The sequence below is a fragment of the Capra hircus genome, chromosome 1 (genome assembly GCF_001704415.2).
Source record: "Capra hircus breed San Clemente chromosome 1, ASM170441v1, whole genome shotgun sequence".
Classification (NCBI taxonomy): Eukaryota; Metazoa; Chordata; class Mammalia; order Artiodactyla; family Bovidae; genus Capra; species Capra hircus.
Window position 1 is genome coordinate 117890922 of NC_030808.1, and position 20227 is coordinate 117911148.

The 20227-nt window shown below is 36.0% G+C and overlaps 1 protein-coding gene across 2 annotated transcripts in view; it reads right to left on the bottom strand.

The window, feature by feature from the left end:
- Positions 1–20227, bottom strand: part of RNF13 (ring finger protein 13) — a 123041-nt gene that overhangs the window by 91995 nt on the left and 10819 nt on the right. For both annotated transcript variants that reach the window (XM_005675452.3, XM_005675450.2), the window contains exons 2-3: positions 7239–7368; positions 910–990 (exon numbers count right to left, since the gene is read on the bottom strand). In XM_005675452.3, the coding sequence (XP_005675509.1) occupies positions 910–990; positions 7239–7352 (195 nt within the window). In that variant the 5' untranslated portion in view covers positions 7353–7368. The remainder of the gene's footprint in view (positions 1–909; positions 991–7238; positions 7369–20227) is intronic.

Consider the following 20227-nt stretch of genomic DNA (forward strand, 5'->3'; position numbering starts at 1 on the left):
AGAGATGCCTGGTATCCTAGTTGAGAATAACATTTTTATGGCACTTAAATACGGAATTTTAAAAAATTAGAACAAACTGAAAACATTCTGTGGTACAATATATATACAATTTCATGTACTCTCACTTACATAATATAAAAACCTTATATTGGAGCATGGAAGGATTTTTTTAAGCATGACTCCAGAGGTAGACGAGAAAGATAATAATATGCAACTATAATACACAAATATAACTTCTGAAACTTTAAAGTTAAAAGATGAAGGACAACAATCTGAGGCATATAAGGCAAATAACAGATTAATACTTTCAATATATATTCTTACATAGCAATAAGAATGGATATTTTAATTTAAAAATGGGCAAAGTGCATCAGCAAAATTTGGACAAGCTAAATACCCACAGTAAAAAAATTAAACAAAATTATTCAAAAATCCATAGTATTTCATGATATTGCAAAACCATGCAGTCACAGCAAACTAAAATGCAGAACCTTGTCTATTAGCATGAAAAGATGTTCTAGTTTACAATGAAGTAAAAATGGCACGTAACCAAGTGACATATTTCTGTTAGCATTAAACATAAGTTCATTATATGTACATAAATATATATGTACAAATATTTGTACATATATCTCAACAAACACATAGCACATATTCTAGAAGAACAGATCTGGAATATCAAATGCCAAATGCTAACAGCAGCTAGTTCAGAATAATAAAATACAATCACAAGGTATTTTCACTTTCTTTTTCATACCTTGTCAATAGTCTGAGCCCTTTATGAATGAATATATATAGGTTTTATAAGTAACAGTAAGAAATATTTTCATTCTTTAAACAAATAAAGAGCAATAAAGATAACTTTATTAAAAATCCTGTAATTTTAATCATATATTACTATTTTCTTACCTTTAAACCTTCAGCTGGAAGTCTATAACCAAACCTTGCTGGAAGGTCATCAAATGTCTGAGATGCGTTTTCAAAATTATACTAAATATAAAATTAAAAACAATCAAGTTACAACCAATGTACACATAACATTAAAAAGAAAAGTTTTTTAAATTATTTAAATTGTCCATGATTCTGATTTACTATCACAGCTTATCACAATTCAACTTTGTAAATGCATATCCACTAAGAAAGGAATATATGGATAAAATTTACTATATATATAACTGTTTCAATTGGATTCTGATTTCATGTAATTATTATTAAACAGAAGCAATAATTCTGTAACATTTAACTACCTTCTGTTTTCCTGAGTTTTTCCCCATAGACAATTCTCTAGCAAATAATTTTCTAGACAGATTATTTTCCAGCAAGAATTCCATTTTATTTTCTCTATATTATAAAGGTCTAGATATAAAGGAAGAGATTTACTGGATGTCTGGATCTAGCTTTGAAAGATGCCTTTTCCCCAGAGAAAGGAGGAGTATCAAACCATCCTTTTAAGACTGCCATTTTTTAAGTAATCTGAACACTTTTATTCAGGACTGAAAATGAAAGATCTAAACTCAATGAAATACATACACATAAAGAACTGAAGGTATTCAATCTCTTTAATAACTACCCCCCCCATTCCTTATAGATACAGATTCCTGTTCTACAATATTTCAGTCCTCCACCAAAACAGAACAAAACAAGGATCTGCTCTACTTTTATAATGAAAGATAACAGTAATGATAATTGTAAAGTGAGATTACTGTATTATTTAAGATGCTGTATTCAATGTACTTTAAGGAAAACAAAAGAAACAAGGAAGATGTGAAACTAAACAAAAATGGTAAACAAGTAACTTTTGAAACATAGGCGAAATTTACACAGTGAAACAGAAGTTAAGGTAGCTGTCAGTAAACTGTAGGCCAAAGACAGAAAAAACTGAACACAATTAGTTTGAATACAGATTAAAAGGATGGAACAAAGCAAGAGTGCTGTGTATAGACAGTGCAAGACAGAAGGATGATGCAAATCTTAAATATTCACAACATGGATTAGATCACACATCCAGAATGCTGTCCTTAAATTAAACACCCACTGGAGATCTTCATTTTAGCCTCATGTGTCACTTGCCAGAGACAGGTGGATCAACAGCTCTGCAGGTTAACAGCAAATTACAGCTGTGTTCAGATGTAAATACCTCAGGTCTCTCCAACAGAGCGAGAAAACACTGGATCCAGACACTTTCCATCTGTTAAGTCCCTTTGTTCATCCTCAACTATACTGGAAACATACTGTCACCAGGGAAAGTGGATGCAGCATACAGATTTGTTATTGTTTAGTCACTAAGTGGTGTCAGATGCTTTGTGACCCCATGGCCTGCAACCCAACAGGCTCCTTCCGTCCATGGGACTTCCCAGGAAAGAATACTGGAATGGGTTGCCATTTCCTTCTCGAGGGGATCTTCCCAACCCAGGGATCAAACCTTCGTCTCCTGCATTAGCAGGCAGGTTCTTTACCACTGAGCCATCAGGGAAGCCCAGCATAGAGACAAACTACGGACAAACTAATAACAGGGAATTCAGGATTTGGGTAGTGTGACTCTTCACCCTATCCTGAGTGTATTAACATACCCATCTTTTATCTATACTTCTCACTGTATGTTTGTAATAAATTCAATAAACTGTAACTCAACTATCCAAGTTTGATCACTGAACCTATCTATTCTGTTACCTTTGGATAATCAGCCTGGAAGTATACTTGAAAGCCAGCAATGCTTCAGAGTAAATTCTTATTTTAAAAACAATTCATATTTGCAGAGTGCTTTATGGTTTACAATGGAGAAGGAAATGGCAACCCACTCCAGTACTCTTGCCTGGAAAGTACCATGGACCAAGGAGCCTGATAGGCTACAGTCCTTGGGGACGCAGAGTCGGACACGACTGAGCAACTTCCCTTTATGGGTTACAAAGTGCTTTAGTCAACAAAGTGCTTTTACCTCCATCATCACAATGTATCATTTAATCTCTCAATTAAAACATCCTTCTTTAATTAATTTGATTAAATCATAATCAGCTTTGAGCTTGAGACAGCCGTTTAACTCCTCCAAGGCCAAAGACACTTAGCCTCTATTTAAGGAAATAGATCTAGATCAACACAAAGAAAAAGACAGATGTGTACAGGCAGTACTTTTTCTAAAATGTACTTTTAAGATTAGGAAATGAAAAGCCTACAGCTGTGCTTAAGCACTCTTTTATAACTTCCTACTACTGAGGAGTTTCATGCTCTTGGCTAGAATTTCAGAAATAAAATATCTAGCTTGAACTATAGTACTTGTAACACTGGGATGTGGAATCCAAGTTTTGTTAGTGAGTGAGAGTTATTTTGAAATTGCTTTGCCTTTCCTCAAGAAAGCAAAATGTTACTTTGCTCACACTGCTTTTTACAATCACGTTGTAAAGAAAAAAAAAGTTTCTATCATGAACAAGACAAACAGAAAAATCTTTAGTACAAAAGTGCTTTACCTTTTTAGTACAGTGGGGAGCAAGGGGGCCACTGCTGCTCATGAAATTAAAACACACTCACTGTTAAAATAGAAATAAAAATATTCCTCTCTGGAATCCCAGGCTCCATGATTACTGTGCTTTAGTTTTAATCTCCTTATTTTGAAAAAGTCTCTTCCTAACTAGCTCTCCTTGACAGCAGCCCTAACAGAAATTTAATTCAATTAAATTCACTCGCCAAGTTGTGTCTGACTCTTTGTGATCCTATGGACTGCAGCATGCAAGGCTCCTCTGTCCTCCACCATCTCCCAGAGTTGCTCAGATTCATATCCACTCAGTCACCACCTCATCCTCTGCTACTCCTTTCTCCTTTTGCTTTTAATCTTTCCCAGCATCAGGGTATTTTAATTCAACTTAAAAAGCAACAAACAGCTCACAATTATGGAACATTTAAGATATCACGCTAAACATTTATTCAGGTATTCACTTACTTAATCTTTAGGACAATACTATTAAGTCATCTATTATTATCATCATTCTAATTTTACAGACTGACTATAGAATAAAATACCCTGCTTGAAAATAACTTGCTCTCGTAAATAAGAAGAACCAGGATTCAAATCCAGGCAGTCTGGCCTCAGAACCCTGGCTCTTAACCCACTGCCCTACACTGTCTCTTTTCCAATCTCATTTTCATAAGTAAAGTGAAATTTAAGAGACGTTATATCATTCGTCCAAGGACATGGAGTCACAGAGTGGTAGAAGTGGAATTCAGCCCAGATTGTAATTCCATTGCTGGAGCGCTTAACTTAACTTTCTGTATGATCCAATCCATCCACATTACAAACCACTAGGGGCTTCTCTCCTAACTCTGTCCATTGACCCCCTGAACACCTACCAAGCAACGAAATGTCTCTAACAAATCTCTATGACAGAATCAAAGGGCAGATTGGACATAAACAAAACTGGGTTGTTTGACTTTCTGGAATACATAAGATGAATACTACTTCTCAACAAGATCATGGTCCAGCTTGAAGCTAACTAGTCACTGTAGCTTATGGACCTCAGAATATTCAACATTCATCTGGTTGTCTCTAAAGTATAAGGTCCCTGCCAATTCTAAAGTTCCATGTTTCTAGATATAAACTTACAAATTAATAACTTCATATTTCCTTTTGGGTTAAAGAAAAGAGAAGAGTTCCAAGGAATAAATGCTATTAAAAGAAAATATAAAAGAAGGAACTCTCCAAGGAAAAACTATTAATCAACTCAAATATTTACTGAACTCCTCCTGTGTGACTCTTACGAGGTACCAGAAACACAAAGTTTAGTAAGATACAGTCCTGTCTTTCAGGTACCCATGGCCTAGGCACTTACTGACCAGTCAGCAATACACCGTATAGTAGCATCTCCGAATCCTATGTGTGTGTGAGTCTCTCAGTCGTGTCCAGCTCTTTGCAACCCTTTGGACTGTAGCTTGCCAGGCTCCTCTGTCTATGGGGTTTTTTAGGCAGGAATACTGGAGTGGGTTGCCATTTCCCCTCCTGAGGACCCTCCGGACCTTGGCTTGAACCCGCGTCTCCTCTGTCTCCTGCACTGCAGGTAGATTCTTCACCCACTGAGCCATCAGGGAAGCCCCCCATATCCTCTCAGAACTCACCAACTAGTTGGACAAAACTGTTGCCAGCAAATTAATAGTCAAGTGGGAGAATTTAACTGCCAAAACCAAAATCATCTGGCATACAAACAGCATGACTTAACACTGACTATAGCTTTTCAAAAGCAACATTCTAACACCTGTCCAAAATGGAGCCAGAATCAACCTGATTTTCAACTTACTTAAATTTTATTATTACAAATACAGATTACAGTGATGTTCTTATTCAATTAAAAGAAAGAGCTAGTGTTTTCAACCTTTTAACTCACTTCCTCTGAATGACTGTGTTACCATATCTGGTTCCTCTGCCTCAATTTTTAGTTCCCCTTTTATCCTAGACACATGACCCCACAACCGACTCCCCACCAGCTATCTCTGCATTAATGTCAATATAAACACCAGATTTAAGTAGCTCTCATGCTGAATAGTTCCTTCACTAGAAGACATCAACATACATTCCACACTAACCTGCCTGAGGCACAGGCAACACCCGCTGGCAAGGACTGATTGTTCTTCTATCTCTAATATTTTGTGCTCTATCTAAATTTAAAAACACTACTTAAGGGACTTCTCTGGTTGTCCAGTGGTTAAGAATCTGTGCTTCCAATACAAGGGGGCACAGCTTCCATCCCTGGTTGTGAAACTAGATCCTATATACTGCAATGAAAGCTCCCTTCCACACACGGCAACTAAGACTTGGCACAGCTAAATAAATAAATATTTATATTTTTAAATACAACTTAAACAGTCACATAAGACCAAGGGAGTGAGTGAAAGATGATGAGAATGATAATTATAATGAAGATAAAAAGATAAAACATTTACTATGTGTAGATACTATTCTAAACAGTTAACCTTATTTAATCATTATAACATGCCAGTTAAAAAATTAAAAATGGAGGCATTTAGAATGACCAAGAATTTTGATCCATATCACACAGTCAGTCATATTCCCAGAGCAATCCACTGAAAATCATTTAACCCTTCACAGAGCTGAACCATAGAATAGGTGAACAATTTACTTCAGGTTAAGAAAAAAAAAAAAAAAGAATCTGCCTACAATGCAGGAGACCCCAGTTCAAGCCCTGGGTTGAGAAGATCCCCTGGACAAGATTCCCAGGCAACCTACTCCAGTATTCTTTCCTGGAGAATCCCATGGACTGAGGAACCTGGTGAGCTACAGCCCATAGGGTCACAAAGAGTCGGACACCACTGAGCAATTAACACTTCTACCTCAGGTGAAAAGGAAAGAAAGAAAGACAAGGAGTAGCAGATGTCAGAACAGAGGGGAAAAAAGGTATGGAAACCAGCCTTGCTCTCTAAAGTTCTGCAGTGATTCTAGGCCCTTCCACAAATGTCACAGTATGAAGAAGCATGGCTGAGGACCACAATAAAGTTTGGTCAGCAACAATTTTGGCCCTTCTCTTTCTTACCTAATATTAATAAGCAAATTGCTTGCACCCAGAAAGAAAAAAACCAATAAATTCTTAGCATAGTACCAAGAGTATAGGTGTATCCACACACACATATCACATGTACAGGTACAGTTAATTCTTTTTCTAGCTTCACAGAAATGAGAAATAGTAAGTATATACACTTCCCAGTATAGAGGACAGTAAGACAGTAGCTCAGAAAGGACTAAAAGATTTTGATGAGCAGCCTTCTTCTCTAAAAATTTTTCTACCCACCATCAAAGATAAAATCGTTAGGCTTCTCCTCTGGACTCATTAACATTAAGTTAAAAACTTTTATGGCCATTTGTACAATTTTTTAAAATATCACTATCAAAGTCATTACAGATACACTGGGGACCAGGAAAAAACATTAAGATTCTATGTAAACATGTAGCATGTAAATCAATGTGGGTACCAGCACTCAAAAGAGAGCACAAACACTCTCACAAGCAACATTTATCAGGTACTTATTGTACATGAGATCTTATGTTAGAGATCAACCAACTAAAAAACGAGCACTTACACTCTCAAGTAACAAATACATGTATGAACTTACATGCTTGTAAGTAAACACTGTAAGATTTCATTATTTCATTATTCACTTTATCATTTAGAACTAAAACAAAAAACTTTTCTTTAAGGGATGTTTTTAGACATGAATAAATTTTACTGTTTAAATTTACTTACTGCTAAAATGTCTGCTTCTACAGGCAGGAGGTTTAAGAATGCAAAGAGCTGGACAGTCAAGATGGTATAGACTTGTGTGGCCGACAGCATGAGCATCCCTATGGAGAGCAGCATCTCGCTGTAGAATCACCTGGAAGACAAGCAGAGGAGTAACAGTAAGTTCTGGGGCTTTGTCTCTGAAAATAAGTTATATGCTAGATTCATTCCTGATGTCCAAAAATATCTTTTAAATTATAAACATGGATTAACATTAAAATGAAACTAGTATTTCAAAAGCGTAACTGTTTACACAGATTTGGACATTTAAGTAAAACTCAGTGTTAGTCAATACCTACTTAACTCATGGTGACTAAGTTCTGTTTTAGCTACATAATAAAGATCCTCCCGCAGTTCTCGCTTTATAGTGTGTGTTAGCTGCTCAGTGTGCCTGACTCTGTGTGACCCTAGCCCGCCAGGCTCCTCTGTCCATGGGATTTCCCAGGCAAGAATACTGGAGTAGGTACAGTACAGCTTGTCTACTAACTCAATTGTGGGAGAAACTAGAGTTCAATCAAAATAATGATTTAAAAATGCACAAGCACCTTGACTTAACATTTTTTACAATCTTAAAGAATTATGGTAATTTAAAAATATAATTTGTAAATGTACGTTTTATTTATCTTTGAATATTATACCCACATTAGAGAATTTTTTTAAATAGCCATTTATTATAAAGTAATACTTTTTGTCCTTTCCCTCCTAACAATACATAACACACTTTTTTGCCTCTCTATCTCCCAATGGCACTAGCGTAGCTACCTCTCCCAACCTCATTCAATTTTCTACATGAATCTTTATCTTACAGCAAAAAGATGCCATGAAAGAACTAAATGGTAAAGTATCAAAATTCTCATTGGGAAGCCTCAACCAACTGTATAGTATACTTTTTAAATGGTGAGAATGAAGTATGCAAAGACAAGACCTATATAATTAATTATTTCTTTATCACAAATTCATATAATAATAATTTTGATGACGACTGCTGCTTGTAAGGCTTTAGACTTAGAGACTACCAGATAGACTCAAACTCTGACTCTTTCAAACACACTGGAAGAGAAATATTCTTGAATAATTTTTGAACTACTGTCTTGCAAAAGCCATTAAGAGCAGAAATGAAATAAAGGTAAAAATACATTAAATGTATAGATTCGTTCAACAAAGACAAAAAATAAATTAGTGGTTGCCTGGGGATGGGGCTAAGAGGGAGACAGGCGGACAGATAGGAATGGAAATGACTGCTCATGGAAATGGAGTTTCTTTTCAGGACAATGAAAATGTTCTAAAATTAAGACTGTGCTGATGATTGCACAACTCTATAAACTTACTAAAAATAACTGCACTTTTCACTTTAAATGGGTAAATTTTATGGTATATTATATAATTCAATAAAGCTGTTTTCAAGATTTATAGATTTACTGATATGAATGTCTTAGGAAAAATACATTTTTATAATATATCTCTGTTGAGAAAAAAGTTAAACACAGCAGGCCTGAGACTGCTGTCCTTAGAAAGATCTGCTTGCAAGGTTGGCCAATTGTTGGCATCTGAGAACTTAAGATTTCAGGAGGATTGCTATCAGTCCTTGATAAGAACAGCTCATTGTGTCTAAATGCTGCAAACAATGTGGTTTATGGTGGACACCTGCTTCCTTTCTGGGAGTCTGAGAATTTGGTACATGCTGGGTGGAGGGCGCCTACCTAAACAGCCCTCACTCAGTACAAACCCTGAGCACTGAATCTCTAATGAGCTTCCTTGGCAGACATTTCACATGTGTCATCATAACTCATTGCTGAGAAATTAAGCATATCCCCTGTGACTCCAGAGACTCTTATAAGCTCACACCTGGTTTCTTCTGGACTTTTACTCCATGCACCTCTTCCCTTTGCTGATTCTGCTCTGTACCCTTTCATTGTAATAAATCAGAATCATGAGTAGTCATATGCTGAGTCCTGTAAGTCCACTAAGATAGCGAAGCAGTGAACTTGAGGGTGGTCTTGGGGACCCCCATCAGAACCACAGTATACCATTTCTGGGCAGAAATCACACCATAAAAACATAAAAATCCTTATAAAATAAAGTGTGGATGCTACTAAATTTTACTAGAAAGAATCAGTATACAATATACTGACCACTGACCTGTTTGGCAAAGTTACTCTGAATAAGAAGTATGACTTCACTCGTAAAGTTTTGGAATTCCCAGCTAACTTCAGGGGAGGGAGAGGAAGAGAGAATTTAGAGGGAAAATAACTCTAATGATAGGAATAATAATAATCCCAACAACTATAACTGACCACTTACTAAGTGCCAGGCATTGCTCTAGGCATGTTATTGAATTTAACTCATCTAATCCTAACAACACACTATTAGGTGTCATTTCATAGTTGGGAAAACTCAGGCCCTATTAAGTAACTTGTCCAAGATCAAATACTGAGTAATAGCACAGCCAGTATTCAATCCCAGGCACTCTGCCTCTGAAGTCTACATGCTAAAGCCCAACTGAAAATAGCATCAATACCCAAGGGCAGTGTCCAGAAGGTAGAGGAACGGACCTATGCTCAAACAGGCACTCAAGGACTTCAGTCCAATGCTCACGGCACAGTGGTCACTGTGGTATCAACTTCTTTTGCTGTGTGTGTGTCTGTGTGTGTTTTTAATAACATCAAGTAGGTTTTGGCTATACATTTTTGCTTTTATTGCCTTTTTCAAAATAACATATTCCGAGTTTCTAAAGTCTATTTACAAAACTAATTCTTATTCTAATTTCATTGTAGAAAATGGGAGAAAAATTGACATCATTCATAATCACCAAATAAAAGAATAATCAGTGTCTATATTTTGAGGTATAACCTCCCATTCTTTTAGCTATATGCAAATTCAAACATATATATTTAGCAAAACTGGAATACACTATACATGTTTTGTTACCTATTATTTTCATTTACTGCCTTATGAATATTTTCCTAATTCATTACTACATTCAAAAAAAATTTAAATCACAAACCCTGTACCATTAACATCGCCTCAAGAACCCTAATAGGCAATAGTACATGAGGCCCTCTAGGGGTTCCACCCCTTTCAAATATTTTCAAATCATTTCATATATTGGGCCTGCATATCTGACTGATATATAAAATGAAAACTACTGGTCTAAAACATGGTGTATAATGACAAGATAGTTCGTACAGATATTCTTTAATAGATTTAATGGAATCCCCATTACTGGAGGCTGAATTAGCTTCCTGCTTTAAACTTTTTATTTTATATTGGAGTATAGTTGGTTAACAATGGTGTGTTAGTTTCAGGTGTAAAGCAAAGTGATTCAGTTATACATACACATGTATCTATTCTTTTTCAAATTCTTTTCCCATTTAGAATGCTACAGATTACTGAGCAAAGTTCCCTGTGCTATACAGTCAGTCCTTGTTGGTTATCCATTTTAAATACAGCAGAGTATACATGTCAATCCAAAACTCCCTAACTATCCCTCCTCCCTACCCTTCCTCCAGTAACTGTAAGTAGGTTCTCTAAATCTGAGTCTGTTTTGTAAAAAAGTTCATTTGTATTTTTTTTTTTTAAGATTCAACATATAAGCAATATTATCTCTTTTCTGTCTGACTTACTTCACTGAATATGACAATCTCCAGGTCCATCCATGTTGCTGCAAATGGCATTATTTCATTCTTTTTAGTAGCTAAGCAATATTCCATTGTATATACATATACCACATCTTATTTATCCACTCATTTGTCAATGTAGTTGCTGTTCAGCTGTGAAAGTTCTTTATATATTCTGCATATATTTCCCTTGTAAGATATATGATTGAAAAACATTTTCACCAATTCCATGGGTTTTCTTTTCACTCTCCATAGTGTCCTTTGATGCACAATTTCTTGAGGAACCAGGGACTTCCTTGGTAGTACAGTGGTTAAGACTCCACACTTTCAAAGCAAGAGGGTGTGGATTCAATCCCTGGTTAGGGAATAAGGTCCCACATGCCAGGCAGCACAGCCAAAAGAATAGTAACAGTAATAATTTAATTTTGAGGAACAACCCTTAATTCTCTTGGCCTTCTGAATTTGAGTACCTTGGCGGCTACATGTGATTATCCATATGGCTTAAGAGCACAGATGCCAGTTATTCATCAAATGCTATTCTGATAACTGCAAAACTTAAAACTTCCCCAAGCAGCAGAATAAATCCTAACCTCGCATTTAAATTTGTGACAATATCATGCAACTCATCTAAAAAAAATTCACTATAAACTTTTTACATTCTAAATGTTACAGATGGAGATGCATTTAGCAAGTGTTTAAGACCAACACTGCTTTCAGGAATTTGCTTTTCAAATAACCTTTAACTCTGAAGATGACATATCTGACATCAACTGGCTCAGTGCCAAAAAACACTCATAAAACAGCTAACCATCTCCATAAGTATGACTCTGAATAAGCTCATATTGCATTGGTTCTCAAACTATTCTTGCGTATCACTAGGATTTCAAAAACTTGACCAAAATAACCCACTGCTAAAATAATGGCAATCTTTTCCTAACTTGAAAAATGATTTACTAGGTAGTAATTTCAATTTATTTTTCTCCAAAAATGTATCATATACTTCAAAACCACATCAAAAGAGTATGTACTATAGAAAGCACTAACAGAAAAAAAATCTGAAACAGCTAGTTAACTATTTTACTGTAAAATTTATAATAGCCAAATCACATTTTAGTAAAGACTTGTAAAAAAATTTTAAAAACCAATGTGCTCGTCATGTTGTTTACATAAAATTACATAAAATTTTACATAAAGTTACATAAAATTTCCTCCAGAACAGTGTGCTCAATTCATACAAGTGAATATATCAATAACTTTATAATATGACTTCTAAGAGTTCAACTGAGAACTACTGAACATATCTACAGTTAAGTTCCCATAAAGCATACTTTTTAATGCTTTTAAAGAAATGGTTGAGACACTATCATGAGCAAAAGTGTTACAATGGGGGAAAAATGACAACATCAGGGCTTAACTTTTTAAGCAAAAATAAGATACTCAATAGTTCTTTGCAGAGGAGCTGAAGGTTGCCCAGCTAATTTCTTTAACATGAAGTCAGCTAAACTAAAAGCAAGCCTCACCTAAGACGTTTTACTTTTACTGTCAATCAATGCAAGCTTTTTTCAGATTCCATGACAAATTGATTTTTCAAACAAATGAAACAAATAAACCAAAACTTTAAGAGGTTAGCAAACAGGTTTCTCCCTCTGGGACTCATACAAACTATTCCCGTTGTTTAGTGTGTACCATGATACCAAAACCAGACAAGGACAACACATATATGCCAAAAAAAGTTATAGGCCAATAGATAAGTAGATAAAACACAGCTACAAAATCCTCTACAATATTCCAGCAAACTGAATGCAGCAACATTTAAAAACATATTCAAACCATATTGATTAAAACCATAATGAAGTGGAATTTATTTCAGGGAAGAAAGAATGGTTCAACATCTGCAAATTAATGCGATTACACAATATTAATAAATGAAAGATAAAAGTCATTTGATCGTTTCAACAGATACAGAAAAAGCATTTGACAAGATTCAAAACTTATTTACATAAAAACTCAATAAAATAGGTGTAGAAGAATGTATTTCAACATAACAGAGGTTATAAAAAACAAATCCACAATTACTATCACACTCAACAGCAAAAAACTGAAAGTTATACCTCTAAGATGAGCAGTCAGACAAAACGCCCACTTTTGCCACTCTTATTCAACATAGTACTGGAAGTCCTAGCCAGAACAATTAGGCAAGAAAAAGAAATAAAAGGCATCCAAACTGGAAAGGAAGAAGTAAAACCATCACTATTTGCAGATGACATGAACATAGGATATGAAGCAACATCTTTCCAAAGAAGACACACAGATGACGAAAAGGCATATGAAAAGATGATCAATATCACTAATTATCAGGGAAATGCAAATCAAAACCACAATGAGATAACACCTCACACCCATCAGAATGACTATTATCAAAAAGGCAAGCAATAATAAGTGTTAGTGAAGACGTAGAAAAAAGTGAACCCTCAAACACTGTTACTGGGAATGTAAATTGATGCAGTCATTTTATGGAAATAATATGGAAAATAACATGGAGAGGCCTCAAAAAATTAAGAGAACTACCATATGATCCAGCTACACTTTTGGATATTTATCCAAAGAATATGAAAACACTCATTCAAAAAGATATATGCACCCCTATGTTCACTGCAGCATTATTTATAATAACCAAGATATGAAACAACCTAAATCCTGTCAACACGTGGATAAAAAAGATTTGGTAAGCATACAGAATACTGCTTAGCCATTAAAAAAAAAAATCAAGTCTTACCACTTATAACAAGACACATGGACCTTGAGGATATTATGCTAAGTGAAATAAGTCAGATGGAGAAGGAGAAGTACTATATGATTTCATGCGATGTGGATTATAACTAACTAACTAAAGGAACAAACCAAATGAAGATAATCAGTAGTTACCAGAGTGGAAAGGGGCTGAGGAAAGACAAAATGGGAAAATGGGTCAAATGCAAGGTGACAGATGAAAATCAAACTTTCAGTGGTGAGCATGCTGTAGTATGTACAGAGATCAAAATATAATGTAAGCATAATCCAATGTTACCTCAATTTAAAAATACATCGACATAATATAATCAGGATATTTCTACTACTAAGTGGCGAAAAGTCAGGTCCTGTTCTTCCTCCAATCAATTATCTCCCTTGTCCTTATACAGATATAGGCAATGAGTTATCCTTTTTGATAATAAACTTTATTGAGCATTATGCATTAAAGTAGAATTAAATTTTTGCATGGGCATATAATGTAGTTCCGTACAATAAGGAAAACAAATCAAAGCTGTATGACTAATACAGATGAATTTCATAAGAATAACCCTGAGCAAAGGAAGCAAGTCACCAAAAGGCGAACACTATGATTCTACTCACATGAAGTTCTTTAAAAGACAAAACAGAAGATATTCTGTACAGATTCACATGTAAGAGGTAAAAAGGTAAAGAAAAATGAGGACATTATCATCATAAAAATCAAGATTGTGATACCTTGAGGGCAAGAAAGGTAAGGAAGGGGTGTGACCAAGAAATAGATGCTTCTGGGATGCCAGCAATAGTCCACATCTCAACCTGGGCTGTCATGAGATGGAATTTGCATTATAATTGTTCTTGAAGCCATATACAAATGTTTTGTGCATTTTCTTCTATCTATGATATTGAATTTTTTTTTTTTTTTGCCACGCAATGCTGTAAGTGGGATCCTAGTTCCTCAATCAGGGATAAAACCATGCCCCCATTGGAAGCTCGCAGTCTTAACCACTGGACTACCAGGGAAATCTCCCTCTATTTTTAAAAGGAAAAAAAGCAAAAATAAAGCAGCTTGTCTTCAAAACAAGATTTTGTTTTGCTTTGTTTTTCTGACGACATGGAAATATTATGAAAGCTAGCAAGCAGAAGCCTATTAAGATCACACATACTGAATCAACAAACAATAAGCAACTACTAAAAACCAGACATGTTCAACCCAGAGTTGTTATCTTCTCATTCAGTGCACGTGAGATGGGATCTAGTAACGTGTCTATAGCACATACAATCCAAGGGCTTGTGGTAAAAATAAATATTCCCAGGTCCCTCCCCAGAGATTCAGACAGAAGACTTATAATTTTACTTCTTAAAAACGTCCCCTAGTGAATCCACATGATCAAGCCAAATTTGAAAAACACTGCTCTCAACTATAGATTGGCAAGTACTGCAGCAAGTCATTATTTATAAACTTCTTGTAAGTTAAAGAGGAGTGGGGTAGAGGGTCAAATTAGAGCAAGAAAAAGGAGAAAGGAAGGAAGGAAGAGAAAGAAGGGAGGGAGGGAAGTAGGAACGTAAACAAAAAATAAACATATTTCTCTTCAATACCACCGTTGTCACCAGTGCCAACGCCAACCCCAGCAACAAGCCACGCAGCAAACGAGACAGACAACTGACAATGAGTTGCTTTCGTAACATTAGACTCTTAAGCAAATGGGGAAACAGTGTAGAAGATTATGGTTTTCTAGGTTATCAAATCAGGCCCAGCAGAGACTTCCCTGGTGGTCCAGTGGTTAAGACTGTGAGCTTCCAATGCTCAGACTCCATGTACCCTGGTCAGGGAACTATGAGTTCACAAGCTACAACTAAAGATCCCACACGCTGCAACTAAAATTGAAGATCTCAAATGCCGCAACCAAGACCTGGCACAGCCAAATAAATAAATATTTTAAAATATATGCATCAATACTTCATGCCTAGTGTATCTATACTTCAAAATATCAATCTTCTGAATCAAAATTTTTTATGATGCTTCACACAAATATCAGTATCACCACTATATACAGATCAGTAGAGAATTTACTAATTTTGACATAAGCGCTCTGCTAAGTATTTGATGTGAATGTTTTTCCATCTAATCCTCAGAACAACTTTGTCAAGTAAAACAAAAACACTGCAGGGAAAAGTAACTTGTGTTATCATTCCAGTTTCCTATTCTAGGGGACTCAATTTCTATGTGTAAATACTAGAATAAATGAACGAATTCTCATATCCATTATTCCCACTCTACCCTTTTCCTTTAATTTATGCATAATTTCTGAACAAAAAGCTGAGCATGCCCAATGCCCCATACACTGTTTGGGGCATGAAATTTATCCTACTAAATCAATGGTGTAAGAGTATGGGGTGCCAGATCAAGACATCCCATTCCCACTGATGATAACAACTGCTTCTTAAAATATCACTCCAAGACTCAGTTCTTGGCTTCTTTTCTGTATTACTGTTAAAAATATTTCACGTTTACATTCATAAGATGCATAAATACTATGAAATGAAACAACCTGTTAACATGTATGTGTAAACTCTGGGTAGTGGGACTCTCATGATTTTATTTTACATTTACCTGCACATTTCAAAATAAACTTTCTAAAGTTTATTTCATTTTATTTAACATATACCAAACAAAAACATTAACTTCACCATGGCGATGGTTTCACTGTTATACAAATATGTCAAAGCTAATAAAAGCATAAGCTTTAAATATGTATTATTTGCCAGCTGTAAGTCAATAAAGCCATTTGTAATTTTTTAAAGAAAAATAATTATTAAATTCTGATGGGAAAAATAAAGCTGAGGCAGAGTACCCCAAAAGACTAAACCTGGGAGAAGTGTCCCCTCCTCAAACCCGGAGCTTCTCACTGGTGAAGCGCTGGCTGCAGCACACGCGATAACAGAGCATTTCATCAGACTGTGCAATCCAGAGCTGGTCCAACACTGCCAGACAAGCAGGAAGCCCTTCTCTGGAATGCAGGGGTTATGAGGTTGCCGCGCAAGTGTGCAGAGGTAGTCAGGACACTGCTACAGGCACGAGAATGCATAGTACGCGCGTGGAGAGACCTGCAGGAGACAATTCCCTGGGTCAAAGCACCAAGGCTGGTGCACAGGCATGCAGATGTCCAGGCACTGCCTGCACAAGGCCTGACATACATGGTGTCCACTGTAGAAGGGCCATGGCAAGGCGGGTCTGGACCGGGACTGCAGGACCAGTGAGGGCCTGCTTACTCTGGGCATGTGGCTGAGGCACAGCACCACCAGATGGTCCCCAGGGAATGGGGGAGGGGAACAGGGCACACACAGCTAGGAAAGGGAACACTAGGAAACTAAGAAGCAAAAAAATCCCTTCCCCTCCAGCACCTGACCCCTTTAGCACCTAGTAAAGCTTAACATCATGCTCTTTGTAAAGGAATGGTTAGAGTCCAGTCCATTACTGCAGAGAAGGTACTGAAGGGTGAATCTGGAGCAGAAAGAAAATGAATTTATAATTTACACAGTTACCTTTCTGCTCTTACCAGTATTTAAGTGAGACAGTGCTTCTCTCACTTAATAACAGGGAAAAAGGAAAGTGAGTACATGGCCATGAGTGTTCATCGTGGCCATTGGTGCAGAATCTGAAAGGGCACCCACAGTCTTTGACGTATCACTTATTTTTAAAAGTCACACAAATTTCTTATTCTAGTCTAGGTTATTATCCATGTATGTTTTAAAACAAAATGTTTTAACTTATGCAACAACTGATTGTTATGCTTAACAGCTTCTAGGAGTTGCCCAAGTTCCTTGGCTCAGGTGACCCATGCCCCATCTTCAAAGCCAGCAATGGCATATTGATTCCTTCTCATTATCACTTCATTCCAAACTCCTCCTCTGCCACTTTCAGGAAATCTTGTGATTACACTGGGCCTATGTGAATAACCCCCAGCTTCCCTGGTGGCTCAGTGGGAAGAATTCACCTCCAAATGCAAGGGACACAGGTTCGATCCCTGGGTCTGGAAGATCCCCTGCAGAAGGAAATGGCAACCCACTCGTGTTCTTGCCTGGAAAATCCCATGGACAGTGGAGCCTGGCAGGCTACAGCCCATGGGGTTGCAAAAGTCAGATAAGACTTAGCAACTAACCAACAACAATCTCATCATGTTTGAGCATGTCTCTGTTTCCTGGCACAAGATTTTCTTGTCCCATCTTGTATTTTCCTTGCTGTAGCCCCCAAATCAGTCATTTCTCAAAGGCAGAGATCCTTGTTTGTAGGAATCTTACACTAAAGTTTCTGGTGAGTACAGAATATGAGGTTAACAAATTACTCTCAAATGATTAAGGAAGGAAAGAAAAGGTTCCTGTACTGTTCTAGAAATGAGATCACTTCAAAATTAAAATATACACATACATATTTTATATCAACCAACACAATTTCTTCCAAAACTCAAAACAAATTATTTGAGGCTTGTCTAAATACCAGCAGTACAGATGAATGAAAATTTACCAGCTATAAAAATCACTGTGATTCCTCTCAGAACCTGACAAACTGAACTCAGCTTTTGAAGTTGGAACTGCAAAGACTATGAGGAGAGTTGTAAAATACAGATCAAAGTTCTCGGCCAGGTAAATCCACCATTTACTGATTTAAGTTAAGGCCACTGTAATCAGCCTCTAATCCTTATACATTATTCATTATATTGTTATCTAACAAAATGTTTATGGTTTTTTCTAATATTAAAAATAATGCTCAGTAGAAGATATGAAGACAATACTGATTACCCAAAGGTTAACATTCACAGATGACATGAGTGTCCATCCCCATGTGTTCCGGTTCATTCTCACAGGTCCCTACACACCCTCACTCTCCAACCACCCAGCCGACCCATAAGGGCCCAGTTCACCCAACATATTACGGCACAACAGCAACAGCACTGTCATTGATACACTCCTTAATCAGATACCACAATTTCTTGAAAGTCTATTCCCTTATTCTGTATCACCCACATCATTCACACTGGTTCTACTTCTCTGATCCAACCACTACTGGCAGTTTTTTTTCCAATCCGTATTTTATTATCATTTTTATACTTATTGTATTATGACTTGTATGCTTTTTTACTTAAAGTTGTATCATTTTCCCTTGTTATTAAAACTCTTCATAAACATTTTGTTAACAGGTGCTGAATGTTACATTATATGGCTAAATCATGACTTTCTCTAACTATCCCTCAACTGTTTAATATTAAGTTGAATCTACCTATTGCAATTATAAATAATTCTATGATAAATATAAATCTCTTTCCATATTTCAGACTGTTTCCTTAGTATAGATTCCTAAATGTGGAATCACTATGCCAAGGAAACGATCTAAAACTTTATACATGTAGCCAATTGCTTTCCAGAGAGAATATTCCTATTAATATTTATAATTCCAAATAAATGTACATTTCAAACACTGATTATCCTTTTCTCATCTTTGTTGGTGTTAGATAATAAGTTACATATGCTATAAATTTTTTTTTAAATGTCTGGCTATGTACTTAATATGCATTATTTCTTTTAATAATTCCAACAGTATGAACAGATGGTGGAAGGTCTTACTATCTTTCCATAAATATAGGAAACTGAGAATTAGATAAATAACTTTAAGTGCTTATAGCAGTGCTGAGAATATAGCAAGCACATTAAAAGTATGCACTTTCTTAAGTAACTTGCCCAACAATGCTTACCTCTTAAATAATGGAGCTACCATTCAAATACAGGTGGGTATCATGAAATGCCAGCCCTTTCAGACCATCTGATTACTGTACAAATTTGCACTTATTTAATTATGTGTAAGATTGAAATTATTCATATGAAATTTGAACAGATGAAATTGTTCATAATGAAATTTTAAGGCTAAATATTTGAAACCCTCTTTCAAGGAAAACTAAGAAAGGTAAACTAATGTATATAAATAATAATTTACATATTCAAATCAGCTACCATTCCAAGGGCTTTCCTGGTGGCTCAGTGGTAAAGAATTCACCTGCAATGTAGGAGATGCAGGTTCAATCCCTGGGTCAGGAAGATCTGCTGGAGAAGAAAGTGGCAACCCACTCCTGTTTTCTTGCCTGTATACTGAATACTCCCATATTCCCATGGATAGAGGGGCTAGTGGGCTACAGTCCATGGGGTCGCAAAAAGAATCAGACACAACTCAGTGGCTAAACAACAACTATTCCAACCTTATTTTTATTATTCATGGATTTCTGAACTAGATTTAATGATAAACATGGTTTATCCCTAAGGCTTTCTCCGTAACACCAGAATTAAGTTGCAAAAAAAATTAACTTTAAAAATAAATATCCCCACCTTTCTTTAAGCTTAAAGAAAATAAAATATTCTTATCTATATTATAATGACCAAGTGTATATAATCTGATACCAGGAATGCAATAGCATAAGTAGATAATCATTCAACACTATGCTAAAAGGACATCCCATACTACTAATATTCACAATAATCATACATTGAGATTAAAATTCTTTAGTGTTCCACTTCCCACTC